Source organism: Macrotis lagotis, chromosome 3, assembly GCF_037893015.1.
Source record: "Macrotis lagotis isolate mMagLag1 chromosome 3, bilby.v1.9.chrom.fasta, whole genome shotgun sequence".
Taxonomy (NCBI): domain Eukaryota; kingdom Metazoa; phylum Chordata; class Mammalia; order Peramelemorphia; family Peramelidae; genus Macrotis; species Macrotis lagotis.
The window spans coordinates 296,690,342-296,711,566 of NC_133660.1; the positions used below are offsets into that span (position 1 = coordinate 296,690,342).

Consider the following 21,225-nt stretch of genomic DNA (forward strand, 5'->3'; position numbering starts at 1 on the left):
AGATATTAATATAGAGTTGAATGGAGAGATTAAAAAAGAAAACACCTTTTCCGGATGGGAAAGACTTGAGTTTTAGACTGGAACAAAATCGCAGTGACAGTGTGATGCACAAAGTCACTGACTGACCAATGATGAGAAATATAAGTCTTTTTTATGAACTCATCAGTGGACATGCAGTCCCAAAGGTACCCTACAGCACCTCCCATCACTGGATCCTGTGGGCAGCAGTAGTAACCAATAGTAAGGTCCAAACACCTGGGTGATGACTCATATCTGGATGCAATTATTCTTTATTCTGATACTGAAAAGGGGACAGTCCCAATCCAACATTCTTTACTCACCTAACCAATTCCTTCAAGGACCCTGAGAATATGAAAGATTGGGGGCTTCCTTAGCTCTTGTTCCTTGAATTCTCTGCCAAATGCTGGAATCCAAGAAGCATCCCACAATACCCAATGAGATACATGCCTGGTTCTGTTTTTAGTATTAACTTTTGAATGATAATTTGATCCTATTAATTGTCAAGGTCCTAGTGTCAGGGCCTGGGGTGGATATGAAGATCTACATTATGACAAGGGCAAATTATAATTGTGTTCCTTTGGCGAAATTTGTTTGCCACAATAGTCTGAGTCTAGTCCATGATGAGCTCTACCACTATAATTTTGGATATTTCAAGTTGAAGCAGAAGTTTTTCCTAGTTTTTAACAGTTTACCTAATGGAGACTCAGCATAAGTTTTATGCCCTAATGGGCTGCTAGATGGTTCAGTGGGTAAAACACCAGCCTTTAAGTCAGAGCTTCTGAGTTCAAATGTGGTTTCTGATTATTTACTAGCTGCGTTGATTAAGTCACTTAACCCTGATTGCCTCACATCCAGGGAGATCTCCAGGTGTCCTGGTTCCTACCTGACCACTGGACCCAGATGGCTCTGGAGAAGAAAATGAGACTGATGACTTAGCACAATTCCCCCTTCACTCAAATCTAATTCATGTGCATGTCATGGCATCACCTCCTTGATATTATGGTGTTCAAAAATGAAGGCAAAAAAAACCATCTTATGTCCTGATAGCTTATTGATACCATTATCCCTTGACTATTCTGTACCTTGGTGACCTACTATAAGGGTAAGACCCTGTTACCTTTTCCTTTACATGACACTGAGGTATAATGAAGTATTTTTACGTACAAATAAAAGAGCGTCAGATTTGAACTTGGAACCATTTTCTATTATGTTCTTCCTAAATTTGGGGAGTTTAATCCTCTACCACATGGGTGACTTATTACAAGCAAGTTCCTCTGTAAAAAGTGAGGCGACAATGGTGTAGGCTCACCCTGTGACAGACATGCAAGTGAAAAGTTCCATTGAGGTAGACAAAATTGTTAAAATATTGGTTCTGATCTCACCTTGGTCAATGAGGCATATAGAGCAAAAGACAGGCGAAAGCACTTTATTAGCACACCATGACAGCAAGTAGTTGGGAGTGGGGCTTCCAAACTATGCAACTTTTATAAGTGGGAGAAAATTGTATATCAGGAGAAAACATGCAAATTAGCAAACAAATTGTTAGGTTTTATGGTACCTCAGATTTTCCACACATATAAATCTGTTTATGCAACCATATTTCCAGAATACCATCTCATATTGGCAAGTTGTAGATTTACCCAAAGATTAAGCAGGATTTAAACATTAGATCATTTACACAAGTGACTGACTTTGCATAATTATAGTCTACAATTTATTCTGTCATTGCCCATTTTGATGAGTTAATTCTTTAATTTCCAATTTTTTTTCCATCAGGAAAAAGACCTGTTTGAAAATTATTGTACATACAGGTCCTTTTTCTTTGGCATCTTCAGTACAGACTCAGTTTTGCCAAGTACTTCTGGATCATGGCCTATGCAGTTTTTTTAATTTTGTAGTATGGTTTCAAATAGTTTTTCAGAATGGTTAGATCACTTCATAACTTCTACATTTCATTAGTGCATACATTTTCACTAATGTCGTCCAACATGTTATTTCTGTTTAGGATGCCAGTTATTTTAATATACATTCTATCACTACTTAGAAAATTTTTTCAAATGCCTATAGTGTTGATATCTTTTGAAAACTACCTCTTCATCTCCTTTGACCATTTATCAATTTAAGCATCTTGTTTAAAATTTGATTAAGCTCCCCAATATTTTAGAAGCATGCCTTTATTAGAGAAACTTTTTCTTTTAAATCTTACTTCATTGACTTTGGAACCTTTGTGAAAAATATAGTTTCTCCAAATATCTCTCTGAATTTAGTCAATTTTTGTGGTCTGAGATCATAATTGCTATCATTCCCTTTTTTACTTCAGTTGAAGCAATACGATCTCTTGCAAACAACCTGCTGTTGGATTCTGGTTTCGAATTTATTTTGCAATATACTTCATTTTTTTTTTCATGAATTCATTTCCCTCACAATCAGATTACTAATTGCACACCTTGCTTCATCCTTTTTTCATTCTGTAGCCTAGCCTCTTTTGCTGAACAAGGTTTATTTTCCAGGTAATTTGATTTTCTGGTGAGACAGTTTTTTTTTTTTGAGTTTTTCATTCCTGTATATTTTAATTATAAGCATTAAAGTTGTGAACTCAGGACACATTTAACTATGCCACATTTAACTAGTTCCACCAAAATATTCATTCTCTAAACATAAATATCTACACAATATAGTTTTTCCTGAATTTTTTTTATTTCTCTAGTGCAAATTTTCCATTTAACAATGCCATCAATTCTCTTCAGGATGCTTTGATCATAAAGATTGCATTTATATGGTTTCTTTTGTGTCTATTATCTGAGTGGTATAAAAATGTGAGCATAGATTCTCACAGAATCATTTTCTCCTCAATAGGGACATTAAGGGTTGTTCTCTAAAACACACAGAACCCTTTCCTACCCTGATAAAGTATAAGGCTCCCCCTGAGTAAAAGTCTGATGTCTGTAAAAGTGTGACTGTTGACCCAATCCTTTCCCATAGTTGGTCACACACATATATTGTTTCTCTTCTAAATAAATGAAACCTTTACCACATTCAACCCACTTAGAAAGTTTTTCACCTAGAGGACCCTCTAATGAACCCAAGGCCAAGTCCTCTAAATGAAGCCTTTGCCATATTTATCACACGGATTGGGTTTCTCCCTTGTGTTTCGTCTCTGCTGTCTACAAAAAAATTTGAGTAGTCTTTGAATATTCTTCCATACTGATAACTGTATAGCTGAATTCAGTGAGTACTGAAGCAAACATTCTAAATGAATCCTTCTACATTCATCACATTTATAGGCTTTCCCTCCTGTGTGGATTTTCAGACAGTGAGGCATCCTCCTTGAAGGAAACATTCTCTTCAAATGAAGCCTTTGCCCCATTCGTCATACTGATAGGGTTATTTACCTGTATGAAGTTTCTGATGTCCAAGAAATGTTGAGTAACTTTTAGTTATTTTCCACACTCATCACAGAAGTATAGCATTTTTTCATATGTGCAAAACATAGGAACACTGTGGTAACTTTTCCAAATGAAGACTTTACTAAGTAAATCATTTTTATGGCCTTTTGTTTTGCCCTGTTGATTGTTAAGGTACACTCTCTACAGTCTCTGCTACACATGTTACACACGTATACAGTTTTGTGCGTGTGAACTTTCTCACACCTGGTCAGGTATGCTCTCCACTGAGTCTTTGCTACCCGCGCTGCACAAATATACGGTTTCTCTCCTGTATGAGTTCTCCGATGAACAAAGATCCGTGTTCTGCCACAGGAAAAACAGGATTTCTCACGCCGGTGCCACGCTTTCTTGTGGTCGTGGCATCCAGCGAATTTCTGTTCCAACGGGGCTCTCAGCGGGCATTTTGGCTGCCGAGCGGGCACAAGGACAACTCCGTTGTGCCTGTGCTTCTCTGGAGGGTCTCCGGGCTCGCCACGGGCCTTGCCCCCCTCTCTGAGCACCCCCAAATGTTCCCGGTGCGGCGCCCCCCACGTCCAGGGTCGCGGCGCTTCTGCTGTGGGAATGGGCAGGGGAAGCAACAGGGTGGCGGATGGCCCGAGGGGAATACGGCCCGGCCTTCCTGCGGGTCGCTCCGCCCGGGCTCCGGGCACCTGCCCCCTGGGCGCAAGGCCAGGCAGCTTGTCCGAGAAGTGTGCACCCGGGAGGGGGCTGCGGGGCGCCGGCTACGCGGGCCAACGGAAACGGTCTGCCCGCTGCCTCCGCCGGGCTCGAAACCGTCCTGGGCCGCCTCGCGCCTCGCCCGTTGGCACTGCCTGCTGGGCACGCCGCGGGCCGCGCCGAGCGCGGAGCATTCTGGGGAGGGGCGCCCCGCGCATGTGCAGAGCCCGCAGGCTCGGCGCGTCTCCCCTCCCCCCTCGTGGGTCACAGCAGAGAGGAGGAAAGGGGGGAGGGGCGCGCCTACCGACAGGTGGGGACCCCCCCCCCCCCGGGAAACTGCAGGTGAGGGGGAAGAGGGCAGGGGGCAAAACTGCAGGTGGGGGGGGGAGAGGGCGGGGGCAAAGCTGCAGGTGGGGGGGCAAGAGAGGGCAGGGGGGCAAAGCTGCAGGTGCAGGGGGGGGGAAGAGGGCAGGGGGGCAAAGCTGCAGGTGGGGGGGGAGAGGGCAGGGGGCAAAGCTGCAGGTGGGGGGGAAGAGGGCAGGGGGCAAAACTGCAGGTGGGGGGGAGAGGGCAGGGGGCAAAACTGCAGGTGGGGGGGAAGAGGGCAGGGGGCAAAACTGCAGGTGGGGGGGAAGAGGGCAGGGGGCAAAACTGCAGGTGGGGGGAGAGGGCAGGGGGCAAAACTGCAGGTGGGGGGGAAGAGGGCAGGGGAGGGACAGAGAGACAGAAAAGAGGAAAGGAAGGAAAGAAGGAAGCAGGGAGGGAGAAAAGAAAGCAAAGGAAAAATAAAAAAGAAGGAAAAAAAGAAGGAAAGAGGAGGAGGAGGAGGAGGGAGGAGGAAGAAAGGAGCACAAAAGAAGGAAGAGGAGGAAGAGGAGAGGAAGAGGAGGAGGAAGTATTGTTTTTGACGCTTCTTATGTCTCCTCTAGTCATTAACTTCCACTTGACAAATTTTTATTTTGAAGTCATTGTTTTCTTCCGTTTGTAGAGAGACTTTTTGAATGTCCTTTTCCATTTGGCCAATTCTGCTTTCTAAGGAGTTTTTTTTTTCCTTCAGTGAATTTTTGTGCCTTTCTCTTTCCATTGAGCCAATTATATTTTTGAGGTCACTGTGACACAGTGGATATAGTGCCAGAAAGCTCATCTTCCTTCGTTTAAATCTGGTCTAAGAAATGTGCTATTGTGTGGCTCTTTACAAGTCACGTAGCCCAGTTTGTTTCTTTTTCTTCATCTGTAAAATGTACTGGAGATGGAAATAGTAAATCATGCCTATATCTCTACCAAGAAAACACCACAGGACATCCCAGCTAGTGGGGAACCAAATTGACTAAGTAATAACAAACAGCCAAAAAAAAAAACCCCAACAATTTTCAAAGGTTTTCTTTTCTTTTAAAAATATTTATTTTACAAACATTTTAATTCAGGCCTTTTACTTTGCTTGTCTCCCTCCAATACAATAAATAAAAGTAAAACTCTCCTTATAAAGGTACATAGTTCACAAAACCAATAACTCCTTTGCTTATGTCTCAAAATAGATGTCTCATTTGGCATTCATTTTAATTCCATCCCTGAAAGGCAGTGTAAAGTCATTCATCTTCACTCTTTTGAAATTTTAGTTTATTATGGCCTTGAACAATATTATAAAGTTTTTCAGAGTTGTTTTGTCCTGTACAATGTCACTAATATAAATTTCTCCCTTCTATACCCTGCATTTCCTGAGTTCTTAGAAGTATTCCCAGCTCTTTTTTTTTTTTTAGATTTTCCAAGGCAATGGGATTAAGCGACTTGCCCAAGGCCACACAGCTAGGTAATTATTAAGTGTCTGAGGCCAAATTTGAACTCAGGTACTCCTGACTCCAGGTCCAGTGCTCTATCCACTTGCACCACCTAAACTGCCCCTTCCCAGGTACTTTCAATGTTGTCAGTAAAATTTCCTATAGCTCCATAACATTCCACTACTTCCTTTTTCTAAAGTTTCTTTACCTATTCCCCAGTGAGAAGAAATCATGTTAAGTTCCATTTCTTTGAATATCATGGATATTATTATTATTATTATTATTATTATTATTATGTGCAAGTCAAACTTTTACTCCCTTCTTGAAACTTTACATGAAACTTCATAGCAGAATAACTGAATTAAAGGGCATGCAGAAATTGATAATGTTGAAGGAATAGTTCCACATTGTTTTCCCATACTGGAATTCCTGTTTTCTCATAGCCCTTCCAGAATTTGTCATTTTTCTCTTGCATCATTTTTGTGGTTGATATGTAGGAGGGAAAAACTTCAAAGTTGTTCAATTTAGTATTCTCTAATTATTAGTGATTTAGAGCATTTGAGCATTTAGAGCATTGGACTTAAATACAAAATAAGAAAAAAAATTGCTATATAGCAAAACATAGGAGAGATTTCAAACTTTAGATCAATAAATTTCCTTTTCAAGAAAGTCTTTATAATAAATAATATATATTGGCTTCTTTGTAGATTTTCTTCTGTTTTCTGCTGTGCATTGTTTATTATTTTTTTCCTATCTTCCTACCCCCAGAGAGGTTACAGTTAAGCATGGATATATACATCTTGATATATACAAATATATTGAGACATATAAATGTGATTTATACATCTCTATATATGCATATACACAAAAACATACTTAAATATATTATATGTGGGCATTTATATATATATTTTATACATATATACATACCCACATACACATAGAAGCATAGCTATATACATATATATTCATAGATATCTATATATTGTTTGGTTGTATTTCTCATTTTTATATTTCCTGAAAGCAACAATCCCTTCTCCCTCTTTTACCTTATTTCTACTCACTACCTTGCCTTTCCATTCCTTAACCTATAACCCTTCCAAGAACCCTTACATACCTATCTAATATCTCCCTCCCTATTGATCTACATACCCTTCTATTTTACTTTTGAGAATCCCATCATAGTTCTTTCTCAATCTTTCCTTCAAACTACCCAATTACTAATAACAATCTTGCACATATTGTTTACATTGACACATATAAACAGCAAACAATTGTCTTTATTGATTCCTTTGTAGTTAGTCTTTGTTGTTTACATTATTATTTTGGATCTTCCATGTAAAATTTTCTATTTTTTCATAAGATTTTTGAAAGCTTAGATTTCCTTTAAAAAACATATGGTCACATCTTTTACTATCTATTGTACTATGCCTCTTACTATCATAAATTTAAATCTTGAGCAAAAGATCTTTATCAAAGAAAATTCCTGCAAAGATTCTCCCTCCCATTACTAGTTTCCTTCTAATTTCACCTATATTAAACTTGTCTTACATACTCACATGTACCTACACACATATATCTATATCTGTATATACATTTTATAAATATATATAGATATATACATACATTCATATTCATTAAAAAGATTAAATTTCTTCATTGGTGTTTTAATTTGGTCATGTGACCTATATCTAGGCTCCATCTGTTTGGAAATTGTCTTAGTGTGAGGTATTCATCTAAACTAATTTCTGATAGACTCTTCTACTTTGTAAATTGTTGACAAATGCCGAGTCTTCCCTCTTAATGGAGGTATTCGTCAAACACTCTGCCGCTGGGATTATTTGATGCTATATAAATGTGCATTTTATTGACTTCACTGACCAACATCACAATTGCTTAACCTACAGAAACAAGTCTTTTTAATGAATACTGCTTTGTAGTATAGTTAGAGATTGGATACTGATAGATCCCTGTCTTATTGAAATCCTTAAGATTCTTACCCTGTTGGTTTTATACATTGAATCCTATTATTATTTTTCACACTCAACAAAATGTAACTTTCATGGTTTGAGAATTATTTTTTTTGGTACCAGAATTTTTACTATATTGGCCTTACTTACCCAGGAACTACTAATGTTTATTCCATCATCTAACCCATTTTTATCTCTGTAGAGAGTTTTATGATTTAGTCATGATCTCTTATTTGATTTTTAATAAATATGCTCTCTAATATCATATGTCTTGTTTTTCTGCCTTATTTTTAACATGTTTTTCTTTGTAAATGCTGAGTTCTAAATTTTCTTCTTCCCTCAAATTCTATCCCCAAACCACTGAGAATGCAAACAAAATTATATCATTTTTGCCCTGAAAAGCATGCAAAACATTTCACCATGAACTATATAATAAGAAAATTGTACTCAGAGTACAAACTGGAGGTGGATAGCATTTTTGATCATCAGAAAGTCAAGTCTTACAAGTTAATCATCATTAAAACATTACTTTTATTATTGAAATGATCTCTCTTTTATAGGCAGTTTTCAGATGAAGAAATTAAATCTATCTATAGTCATGAGAAAAAATGTTCTAAATTGTTTTATTAGAAAAATGCCCATTAAAACAACTCAGGTACTATTGCACATTTATCAGATTGGATTATAGGGTATAAAAGAAAAATGATAAATGTTAAAGGGGATGTTGGAAAGTTTAAATATATATATATATATATATATATATATATTATATAGTTTTGTCGTTCTAAGTCCTGCTTAATTTTCTTTGATCTCTTTTTTGATACTGACGTGGTTGTGGTATCATCAGGTCAAAGCATTTGCTCATCTTTATAATCCCTTAAACACAGTTCTAAATTGTTTGTCAGAATGGTTGGACTACTTCCCATCTCTACCAACACATTTTCACTCATTCTTTCTAGGATTTGTCATTTCTAATATATATAAAGGAGTTACCTAAGGGTGGGTTCAGTGTATATTTCTCTAATCTATAATGATTTTATCATTTTTTCATATGACTTTAGATATCATAGCCTTTGACTATTTATTAATTGGGAAATGCTTCTTATTTTATGTATTTGATTCAGTTCCTTATATATTTGTGAAATGAGGTTTTTATTTGAGAGACTTACTATACATACATATATATATATATATTTGTATATGTATATTTAATTTTATTTCATTGTCTGTGGTAACTCTTAACAAAATGTAGTTTCCCTAATTAACCCCTGTAATTAGTTTTATTTTTATTTTTGGTTTTCAGAGACTATGATTGTACTTTGCCTTTTTATTTCACTCTACTCAATGTTATGGAACCTTTCTCAAAAAAAATAAATATTAAGATAAAATGTTTATGATTGGAGCAGTTAGGTGGTGCAGTGAATAGAGCACAGGCCTTGAAGTCAGGAGGATCTGAGTTCAAATACAACAGACACTTAATAATTACCTAGCTATGTGACCTTGAGCAAGTCACTTAATCCCATTGCCTTGCATAGACCTAAAAAAAAATGTTTATGATTACAAAGGAAGCCAAAGTTAGTGACAATAAGTATGCAGTTCATTTTCTTATTCAAGTTCATAGATCACCTATAATTCCAAATAAAAAAAAGCCCTGGTGTAGCTCAGTACATTTCTCACTAGATGTTCAAACTTATTTAATTCTATATAGTTCAGTTCAATCAACCTCCACTAAGTTTCTAAGTCATACATAACACTAGAATAGATAGTAGTGAATCCACAAGCAGTCCTATCCTCCTCAAGACACCATCAATGGATAACATGGAAAAATGAGTTTAAAATTTCTAAAAATTTTACAGTTGTTTTGAGAGACAACAGATCAAATTAGAGCTAAACAAACCCTTTTTTGTAGAAGCAGCCTAATCCTTTGAGTTGAGATATCCCTATATGTGAAGTCTAGCCTGTGTAATATATTTATATCTTCATATATAGAAAGTGTCTTAAATTATCTGACCTTCAGTTTCCTTGCCTTTTCCTTCCATTCTAGTGATAAATGGGTAGAGAGAATAACGTGTATGGAAAATCTTTTGCTAAGAATATTCTCAAAATATTATGACTTGCTAGAATATAGGTCTTAGGAAATGACTTGGGAATTGATTTAATATGTAAATACCCCAAATTGTTCATTATTTCATCAATGTCTTTTGAACAAATAACACCATAAAGCAATTATTACTGACAAAAAAGCATCAGATTAGAAAAGAGCTATAAAGTCCAGCATCACAGTTTCATGTTCTGATAAGGTCATAAGAAGTCCAAGCAGAATCCATAAAAGGTGAATGGTTTGAGAAAATATCTTTTTTCTAATAATGCTTTATATATTTTCTCATGATTCAGTACTGATGATCAAACCACAGTAATTCATCTTATTTTTCCATTTACATTTCTTTGAATCCTTTGAATTGAAATATTTGGGTGCTTGTGAAAATTCTCCTGCAAAAGTAAGTTGAGCTCCATTCTGGGATGCCAATTTAATTTGGGATTCGCTTTTATACAGAGATGCCGATCAACTCTCTGCTGATCCATTCAAGGGACTCTGTCTGTACCTCTTTGGTCAGCAACAATAAGATACATTGCATAGAGTGTGATATTCTCCATCAGTTGGTTAAGGGCACATGTCTTAATTACTATAATAGTAAAATATTTTTTCTATAAAACTCAATAATTCTTATTGTATAACTCTCTCAGGTTTAGTATTTGCTTGTAATAACTAATTGGGATCTCTTTCTATATAGTGCCTCAGAGAAGACATTTGCATTGATTTACTAATGCTCTTTTCAATGCTCCTTTCACCTCTTTATTTCTCAAACTATAAATCAAAGGGTTGAGCATGGGAATGACCAGGGTATAAAAGACAGAAGCTATCTTGTCTGTCTCAAAGGTGTGACTAGACTTAGGCTGCAGGTACATGAAAGTTAGTGTTCCATATAAGATAACCACCACTGTAAGATGGGAGCCACAAGTAGAGAAGGCTTTGCGTCTGCCCTCAGCAGAGTTCATCCTCAGTATAGCGATCAGAATGAATCCATATGAAACAAGAACAATCAGCAGGGAGAAAACTAGGTTAAAAGCAGAAAGACTCAGAAGAATTAATTCTATATCCTTTGCATCATTGTATAAAATACTTAAAAGGGGAAGACTATCACAATAGAAATGACTAATTACAGTGGATTTCCAAAAGGATGAATTAAAAATCTTAATTGTAATCAGCAGTGCTTCAGAAGAACTGTAGAGATATGGGATAGAAACTAAGAGACAACACATTCTTTCTGACATGATGACCATATATAGCAGGGGATTACAGATGGCTACATAGCGGTCATAAGCCATCACTGATAACATTAAAAGTTCATTTACCATTAATGTTATAAAAACAACTAACTGGGTTGCACATGCAGTATAGGAGATGGTATTTTTCTCAACTATAAAATTAACTAACATTTTTGGACCAATGGCAGTGGAGTATCCAAGATCGATAAATGCCAGATTCCTGAGGAAAAAGTACATGGGAGTTTTCAGGTGTGAATCGATCATGGTCAAGATAATCAAACCCAGGTTCCCCAAAACTATGACCAGGTAGATGATAAGGAATACAAGAAATAGGGGGATCTGTAGGTCAGGATGATCTGTGACACCCATGAGAATGAATTCAGTTACTTGAATCATTGCTGTTTCATTCCACTTAGCCATTTCTTCTATCCAAGGAAAGCAGTCTAGGAAGAAAAGGAGATAAGCTCTTTGAACCTTAAGATGTTTCTATAATGAGAGATTCTGTATGTAAGGTTTTTGGAAACACCTCTCACTCTTCAAGATGACATCAAGGAGTAAGACAAAGATCGCCTTACTCCCCAAACCTCTCCATGTTGTCAGTACCACAGACCTTCTGTCTATATGAGGTTATGGAGCCTTGATAAAATTTTGATAAAGTCCTATCATTTTTAGCCTTATGGTCAAATTGTGTTTATTAAATTTCTTCTCATAATGGTACCCTGATACACAGTATATATCACAAACATGATTGAACTTCTAACTATGAGTAGTATTCAATCTTCCAAACTATTGATTTGCATAAAATTATCTGTGACATTGAACAATTCATATTTTTTTTTGGCAAGGCAATGGGGTTAAGTGACTTGCCCAAGGCCACACAGCTAGGTAATTATTAAGTGTCTGAGGTTGGATTTGAGCTCAGGTACTCTTGACTCCAGGACCGGTGTTCTATCCACTATGCAACCTAGCCACCCCCAATTCAGATTTTTAATTGATTATTTTCTGTAAATAAAACAAAAGCAAAAAATGAAAACAACCAAAAATGAATTTCCAGTGAAAGTGCAAATAAACTTTTTAAAAAGCATTTATTTGTAATTTTTTTTTAATCTTGACACTCAAATACTGCAAAAATGAAGAGTTGACCCAAAGGGCAAAGGGAATAACTTTAGTTTTTTGGTGGTTGGGAACATAATTTGAATTCTGTAAAAAAAAAAGAAAGTCGAGCAAAGGCAACTTAAAAGGTTGTTTGTTGTAATATTTAAGACTTTAAAAAATTCTTTAAAATAAGGAAAAAATAAAACTAAGTGGATTTAGGAAGGGAGAATGTTATCCTTTCTTTCCCTTTTATTTATCTCAGCAAGTGAGGCTATCATCTCTCCATTTCTTCCCTTCATCAATAGATATTTATAGATAATACGTTTTGCCAGAATACCTCATGTCATGTATAAAGCTCCACCCAGTTGTAATCACTTCAAGAATTTGTTAAAATTGTATCATTTTCAGAAAATTTGATGGGACTTGCTCTAATTTAAGGGAAGACAGAGACAGCCCAGAATAACTAGCACCCCATCTGTGATAAGTGGAAAGCTTCAGAGATGTTGTTAGGTTGTTCATGGGTGATCTTCAGGTAGGAAATGGATTGACTTGTCAGTATCAACTGTCAATAAGATCTTATATGTTTTTCCAATCCTGATATGAGCAAAGACCCCCAGTTTCAGTTTTAAGATCCCAATTTCACCAACATGGTACTCTAACCAACTGAGTGATAAATGTTAGCAGTGCAACAGAACTGGAATTTTAGTCATCAAAAACCTGTAACACTTGCCCTGAAACTCAAAGTTAAAACCTCCCACTTTCATGATTTTTCACTTTGATATGAATATTTTTAAAAAGAAACTTTCCTTTTTGCTAAGAATTCTAAATATTCCCTCATGCCTCTATTCCTATATTTAAATTTTCTAATGTTATTTTAATGATAACTCTAAAGGTTTAAAATTATAAAGTAATTTAAGGAACACGATAAGTACATGGCATATATTATTTCAATTGTTTCTAACAACAACCCTGTAAGGTAGGTGCTGTTGTCATCTGTTAGGAATCAGGATAGTGATGATTAGAAAGGTTAAGTGATTTGTGCAGCATCACACTACTGGCAAGTTCCAAGGAAGTACCTGGGGGCCTCCTATCTTCCAAGTCAGGATTCCAGCAATCTCACTTTGTGAAGCAATATGTTGAAGTAAAGAAAAGTCCTATGTTCTAATGCTACCACTGACTCATGTCTAATGTGTGAATATAAACAAGTCACTTAATTTCTCACAAACTCAGTTTCCTCAACTACAAAAAAGAGGATAATAACACAAGCCTCATGGTCTGGCTATGAAGATCCAATACAATGATGTTGGAATAGTCTTAAAAACATCAAAGCATCAAGTGTAAGCAGCAGCCATAGCAGAAGCTCATTGGCATTAGCACAAATATACTATGGAGAGACTAATGCCATCAGAGCATCATAGGTGTTCAAGATATCAAAATAGGACTGGACTCTGAAAAGTCCATTCTAATTCCCATTCCATTAAGTAGGGTCTTACTCAACTACTCATGGCTACTGTATATTTCAATGATAATCTGGTGAAACCAGTTCAACTTTTTTGCTCAGTAGATTACAAGATTTCAATGGAGGTTGAAGATATGACTAACAAAGGAAGTTATCACTTAGATCTTCAAGAAGATAAGGTAGGAGATGCTACTGTCTCATTGAATTTTCCTTATAGAGACTTTACTAGAAAACTTTGAATTAGAAAACTTACTATGTGCTAACAGAATGGGGGCAGTAATAAACTCTTCCTGGAACATTTATGGTGTTTCAGAAAATGCTATATTTTTGTATCCCTAAAAACATCCTGCTTGCCCCAGTTCTAAGACATATGGACTAGCTGGTGAGATTTGTTGAGCAGGAGCCCCTGTGATTCCAAGACACAAAGCTAAGGATCTGCAGGTTTGCACAGAGTTAAATGGCACAATGGAGACGATCATAAACAAAGAATAATGTCATCTGCTCACCTAGAATGGAGAAGCTGCTGAGCCTTGCTCATACCATTACTAATGAGCTGTTGGAGAGAGAGTTTATGAGTTTCTTAGTCCCTTGAGACCTTTTCCCCTGAAGCCCTGAGGAGGATGAATGAATTACCTACTGTCACCAAAGAAGTTGGCAGCAATATTGGTAATGCAATTGCCTACCATTTTAGGTCATTTAATGTTATGATTAATAAGTATTATCTGAGATCTAGTGATATTCACATAGAACCATACCTCCATTTCAAGCACCCCATAGATGGAATATTTGTATTCTTTTTGCTAAAATCCTTAGGCATGCCATAGCAATTGCTATTTGTTTTCTGTAGAGCTGAGTGTCCTGACTCTTAAATGCTTTCTGGGGACTTATCCCAAATAGATATATGTCATACAATATATACAGTTATGTGTTTATAAATGTATATATTTATGTGTATATATATAAAAATGTACAAATATATATGTATGTACATTTGTATATCTGCATTTAATATGCATACTTCCTAAAACATAATAATAGATAATATTTAATGAATACTTAATGCTTAATAAATGTTTATTGATTCTTCAAATTATATTTCAGTGATTTGTATATAGATATAGATTTGTAAATATAGCTAATATTTAATAAGTAATTAATGCTTAATAATATTTATTAATTCTTCAAAATATATTTCAATGATTTGATTTCTTTGGGTGACTCCTACCTTTCCTAATGCAGTTAGACATATGTCTTTCTTAGTAGCAGATCATCTTGAGTAACATGGCCTGAACACCTCACCCTAAACTCAATCTGGGAATGGAATTTTTTGCCTATTCTGAACTTGAGAAGACAATACCCAGATTAATATAGAAATAGAGTTTAATAATTTGCAATGTATTCTTATTATATACCTCATATGTAAGCATATATAATTACAAAATATGTAAAAAGATATAGATCACTATATATTACATATATAATTACAACATATGTAAACATATTTATCATATATCTAATATGTAAATATATAATTACAAAACATATAAATAAAATACATACCATACATATTCTCATTTGCTTGATACTCAAGTAATTCTGAAAAATAATGCCATTATTATTCTTTTTTTGCATATAAATAATCAGAGTCATTGAGAAATTAAGTCATTTGCCCAGAGGTACAATTTTAACTGAGATAATGTTGATTACAAAAACAACAGTATTGGCATTTGAAACCTATTTGCTAATGTAGAAATAGAGTGTTGTGGAGTCACAGAAAACCAGCTCAGTGACAAGATGACAATTTAAAGTACCATGTCTATCTATACCTACTGGCTATGGGACTGTGGTTACTTTTCAGGACTCAGACAATTTCCTAAAATAGCAAATTAAAGAACTACTTTCAGCACTGGCAAAGAAGTTGTCTACCTGACTATACCAATGAAACATGATATCCAGGAAAAGTAGAAATGGTCAATCCATCAGTGAGTAATTTAATAAGCAGCTTCTGTAATTAAGAGCTCTCTTATTTATTTTGGGTACAAATACTGAAAGGAAATAGACTGACCTGAAACTTAAATTCTTTTGTATCAGTAGTTGGACTTCTTGATAATTATGGCTAAACAGTTCATCACTATAGTTGATGGTGATTCCAAATACATTCATATTAATGTTAACAAGCATTTATTAATCACTTACTTGATTATATGTCAATATAATAATAGACAATAGAGAATAATATAATAATTATATGCCAATCACTGTACTTAGTAGAAAGGATACAAAATAAGAACAAATAGAGAGCTCCGGATCTAAAGGAGGAAACATCATGAAAGCATCTCTATGCCAACAAGATACATGAATGATCAGTTGGAAAGAATCTCCAAATAGAAAGGATTAATATATAATTTAAATGTCTAACATTTGTGTTTTTGCTTTTGTTTTTGTTTTTTTTCAGAGAAGTACAGTAAAGTCTTTAGGTAGAAAGGTTAGTTTGACCTGTGACCTGAAAGACAGAAGAAATTCAATGTATAGAAGAGAGGAAAGAGTACATGTCAATTATGGAACCAAGGCATTGCAAAGGCAATGAGATGTTTATGTCTCTAAGGAAATGTCATGTCATGCATGTCAAGTACCTAGATTTGCTTTATTGTTACGGCAATATTTCCCATTTTGTTTTTTTCTCTGCTTAATTAAAATACTACAAACATCAATACTTTTGAATAATAATGCCAGAATGTTTTATAAAGATCCAGAATAATTTGACATTCTAGTTAAAATAGACTTGTAGATTTATTAAGTGCTTACAAATCCTTAATTATAAATGTTTCCTCCAAAACTCAGCTTACTTATATAAAATATATAAAAGTATATAAAATTATGAACTCTAAGTATAAAATGATTATGTATTGTATATGGCATACTGTAGGAGAATTTAAAGTAATCTAACACAATCTCAATATATTAATTTTGTTGAACAGAAATAATATTTTATGAAAACTTCTATAGCTTGGAAGATATCAGCATAACATAATAAGCACATATAAACTTTAATGTTGAACTTTTTATTTCAATAAAGTCTTAGACTATTTGGTTGAATAGAAGTGAAATACTACTTAACTGGTTTTGCACCATTTATTTCAATATTTATATTGAAATGCAGACAAATAAAAATGTTTGCTTAATCAAGTACATGATAAAAACAAAAGTAGGAGAATTTTACATACTCTATTTTGAGAGAAATAAATTAATTTAATTTAGACTGAACCTGAAACAATAAAAATGAAATATATATTAGAAAATATTTATTTTTGATTTATGAGGGGCTGCATTAAATGATACAAATGAAGTATTATACATTAAAATTCAGTTGCATATATCACTTCATTTTTATTGACATCTATATATAAATTCATCTTTGTAAAAAAGTGACTATTTTTACATGTATCTTTCTTCCCCTGCACACTCATGCATAGAAATTGTACAGAATAACTGACCAGTGCTGGGCAATTAATTCATTTGTAAATATACAAGACCGACTAATAACAAAAGTGGAAAATGAGAAATAACCTCAACTATCATCAAGTGGAGAGAGAGATAGATACAATGAGATAGATAGAAAAATACATAGATAATTGATAGGTAGAGATATTCACTTAATTCTCTTTATACACCAATCTCTAGTTTTTCAGATATACAGAATAGGATTTATATGAACTTTTGATGCATTTAATGTGGTTCTTACACTCAGCAGTATAGATGATAGTCCTTCAATCTATTCCTCTTAACTTACCTTATGTGAGCAACATATTTTTCCTTTAATAAATCTGCCCCAAAGTCATAACCAGCAACCTGGGACCTTCCTATAATTCTTTGATATTTGTGGAGTAAATACAAAAATAAAAATTTCTATACATGAATGTAGTAATATTAGAAGGGATGAAATACATATGAAGATATTCATTCCTTTCAAAGACATAATGTTACTAAATATATATCTTCAATTTTAATAAGAATTATTACCCATCACTGCCTTATCAAATCATTATATGATGAAGTTTGAAAGGGTTGTAGAGATCAGAGACAACTGGAAAAAAGCTAATGGCATATCATATGAAATGAGGACATAATGTGTTGCTCATCTCAACTCTGATATTGCCCTAATACTAATAGATGATCTCATCCTCTAGCCCTTGGCCTCCTGATTAGTTTACCTGTCACAAATCTTTTCTTTCTCTAATCAACTGTCAGTCACATGTTCAAGTGATCACAGATTTGATTGATTAAATCACCCAGATTCCTGTGTTTCCCTATACTATCTAAGATCAGATTTAAATCCCCTGAATGGCATTCAAAGCTTTACATAACCTGCCTCCTCCTATCTTTACAATCTTCTTACTCCTTAACTCTCAAGATTCTACTCTACAGTTTTGTGAAGCTTTCTTCCTTGCCATTACTCAACCAAAATACTCATGCCATCTCAGGAAATATACAGGTTGTTCCCCAAGCCTGAAATTCTTCTACTCCTTATCTCTGCCTCCTACCTGCCTTCATATCTCAGATAAAATCCTATTTCCAGTGAGAATTCTTTGATGATACCATTTAAAACTATAATCTCCCCCCATTTGTTATCTTTACTATGTCCTGTGTATAATCTTTTTGTAACTAATTGTTTGCAGGGGGTTTCCCTTACTAATTAGATTCTGAGATTATTGAGATTAATGAGAGCAATAACTGTCTTTTACTGTTCTTTTATCTTCAGCACATATTAGATGATTGATAAATCCTTATGGACTAAATTATACTTTGGTAAAATGGCCTTTACATTTCAGGTCATACCACTGGAGCTTTAAATGAAACCAAAATATCTTTAGATCATTCAAAGAATAAAAAATCAGTAATCATGGGGTTTTAAGCAGATTTCTGAAACCTAAGTCCTCCACATTTAAAGTCACAATTTCTCACCTGAAATGCTGCACACTCCTATAACCACCTAAACTCTGCAGGATACGAAAGGATTTTCAAGAGGTTAAGATGAACTTGTCAATACACCATCCTCTTGTTTTCATCTTTAATATGATTTTCCTTCATTCTGGAAATTTATATGATTTTTCTCCAAATTTATTTTTTCCTCCTGATTTCCTTTCATACAGTCTCTCTTCTAGGATATTGGTTATTCCTACTCATGCTTTCATTTCTGTTCTAAGACATTTTTATAGATACTTTTCTTTTTATTTAATTAATTTAGCACTATATGGTTGTCTTCTATTTCTGGCAATTAACTTTATGTCCATCACACTCCTATAACTCTTGTGAATTTCTTTGTTTATTCAAATATCCTTGAAATTATAAGTTTTTAACAGTTTTACAAGGGGTGATGATGACTCTTTTCAGAGCCTCTTTCACATCTTTGTTCCTCAAACTATAGATCATAGGATTCAACATGGGGATCACTAGGGTGTAAAATACTGAAGCCATTTTATCAGTATCCAAAGAATGATTTGACTGGGGCTGCAGGTACATGAAAAGGAGAGTGCCATAGAAAACAGTGACAGCCACCATATGGGAAGCACAGGTAGAAAAGGCTTTCTTTCTCCCTTCTGCTGAACGTATCCTCAGGATGGCCAGGATGATGTGTAAGTAGGAAACTAGGACAATTGTCATGGAAAAGAAGAGATTGGTAGCTGCAGAGATAAAGACTACTGTTTCAGGCATATGAGTACCAGAACAAGATAAAGCTAACAAAGGGACATTATCACAGTAAAAATGATTAATGACATTGGAAGAACAGTAAGACATTGAGAAAACACAAGAGGTAACTGTCACTGCTGTGGCCAAGCTATAAATGTATGTAAGGACAACGAGTAGGATGCAAATCTTCCTTGATACCACAACCATGTACAGTAGGGGATTGCAAATAGCCACATAGCGGTCATAAGCCATAACAGCCAACATAAAAATCTCAGCAACAATGAAGACTAAGAATCCACCAAGTTGGGTTGCACACCCATAGTAGGAAATGGTTTTCTTCTCTACCAAAAAATTCACCAGCATCTTGGGAGCAATGACAGTGGAATTGCCCAGATTGATGATAGCCAATTGTCTGAGAAAAAAGTACATGGGAGTTTGAAGTTTAGAATCTATAGTAGTGAGCGTGATGATTCCTACATTACCAGTCACTGTCACTCCATAAATTGTTAAGAAGATGAAGAAGAGGGGAAGCTGAATATCTGGACGCCTTGAGACTCCACTGAGAATGAATGTGGTCACATGGGAGAGATTTCCAGGAACCATTTTGAATTAGTTTCATCTGCTAAGGGGAATAAATGGGAAAACAGTTTAGTAAGTCAATGATGACTTTTTTTCTATAACTTGCAACTCAAATAAGCCATTATATTTCTGGGATTAATTATTTTTTATGTTTGGAAAAGCCTGTCTTAGATTTTGAGAGATATTTTACCTGAATTCTGAAATATTGAAAGGGATTCAATAGAATTGATTGTTAAATTTTCAGTGTGAGAATTTACACTCTAAAATTAGCAAAAAGCATAAACTAAGGTTTGATTCATTGAAAAATAGACTTGAGGATGGAGGAAAAGTTTAATAATGAAAATTAAACTTTATGGTGTATATTGAATACAACCTCTCCTTCCATAGCTAGTTAAATGAGATAATAATCTGTGGTGTCATCTAGATACAAGTTACTGGTTACTTGAGTTTAGAAATTGAATAGGCTGCAATTTTATATTCTTCTTTGCTATTTCTCATACAAGGTAGAAGGGTAATAGCCATGTAGAAAATAGTTATTAAACTTTTGTGAGGCATTAGATTAAACAGTAATTTTACAGGAAGACTTTTCCAATTGCCATTAGTTTCAGGAGCCTCCCTCCAATGAGCCTCTGCAATTTATCTTGTCTTGACCTTGTTTGTATATATATAGTGGTTCTCATGTTATCTCCCTCATTTGACCATGTAGTTCCCAAAAACATTTGTTTTCTATTATTATTCCCATAAGTTAGCAACATTTTGACTCATAGCAGTTTCTTAAGCATAGTTTATTCACAATTGACTAATAAATCTCTCTTCTGAGTAGATAAATTAGAATTTTAAGTTTTAATATTGCTATTTGTCAAAGCAAGAATTGCCTTGAGAGAAAAACAAGTGGAGGTATGTGAATACTTACAAAAGGAAATAAAATATTAGACTGAATTAATGGATGTACAATGATAAGAATGAATTATAAGAAGAGTCTCACTCTCCTTTGCCTTGATCAAACTTCAAGTTTGTTCCATTTCTGGGTGCAATATTTTAGGAAGCTTTTTGACAGATTGGCAAAATTGTGGACTATTTTTTAATAAAACATTTGAAATTTTACCATATAACTCAGGTAAAGGAACTGTAAATGATTAATATAGAAAAGGGAGACTGGTTGGGATAAAACACCTGTCTTCAAAAATATTAAAGAACATAAAAGAAAG

General features: G+C 34.9%; 2 protein-coding genes across 2 annotated transcripts; both read right to left on the reverse strand.

The window, feature by feature from the left end:
- Positions 1-10,665: 10,665 nt before the first annotated feature.
- LOC141516843 (olfactory receptor 8K1-like) lies at positions 10,666-11,646 on the reverse strand. The gene has a single exon (XM_074227809.1). The coding sequence runs from the start codon at positions 11,614-11,616 to the stop codon at positions 10,666-10,668; it is 951 nt and encodes a 316-aa protein (XP_074083910.1). The 5' UTR covers positions 11,617-11,646.
- Positions 11,647-19,093: 7,447 nt separating this feature from the next.
- Positions 19,094-20,041, reverse strand: LOC141519045 (olfactory receptor 8J3-like). The gene has a single exon (XM_074231516.1). It carries the CDS (start codon positions 20,039-20,041, stop codon positions 19,094-19,096), a length of 948 nt encoding a protein of 315 aa, XP_074087617.1.
- Between the last annotated feature and the right edge of the window lie 1,184 nt (positions 20,042-21,225).

What these genes read in the sequence shown, in the direction of transcription:
- LOC141516843 (XM_074227809.1), bottom strand. Translation starts at nt 11,616, where the DNA reads ATGGCTAAGTGGAATGAAACAGCAATGATTCAAGTAACTGAATTCATT.
- LOC141519045 (XM_074231516.1), bottom strand. Translation starts at nt 20,041, where the DNA reads ATGGTTCCTGGAAATCTCTCCCATGTGACCACATTCATTCTCAGTGGA.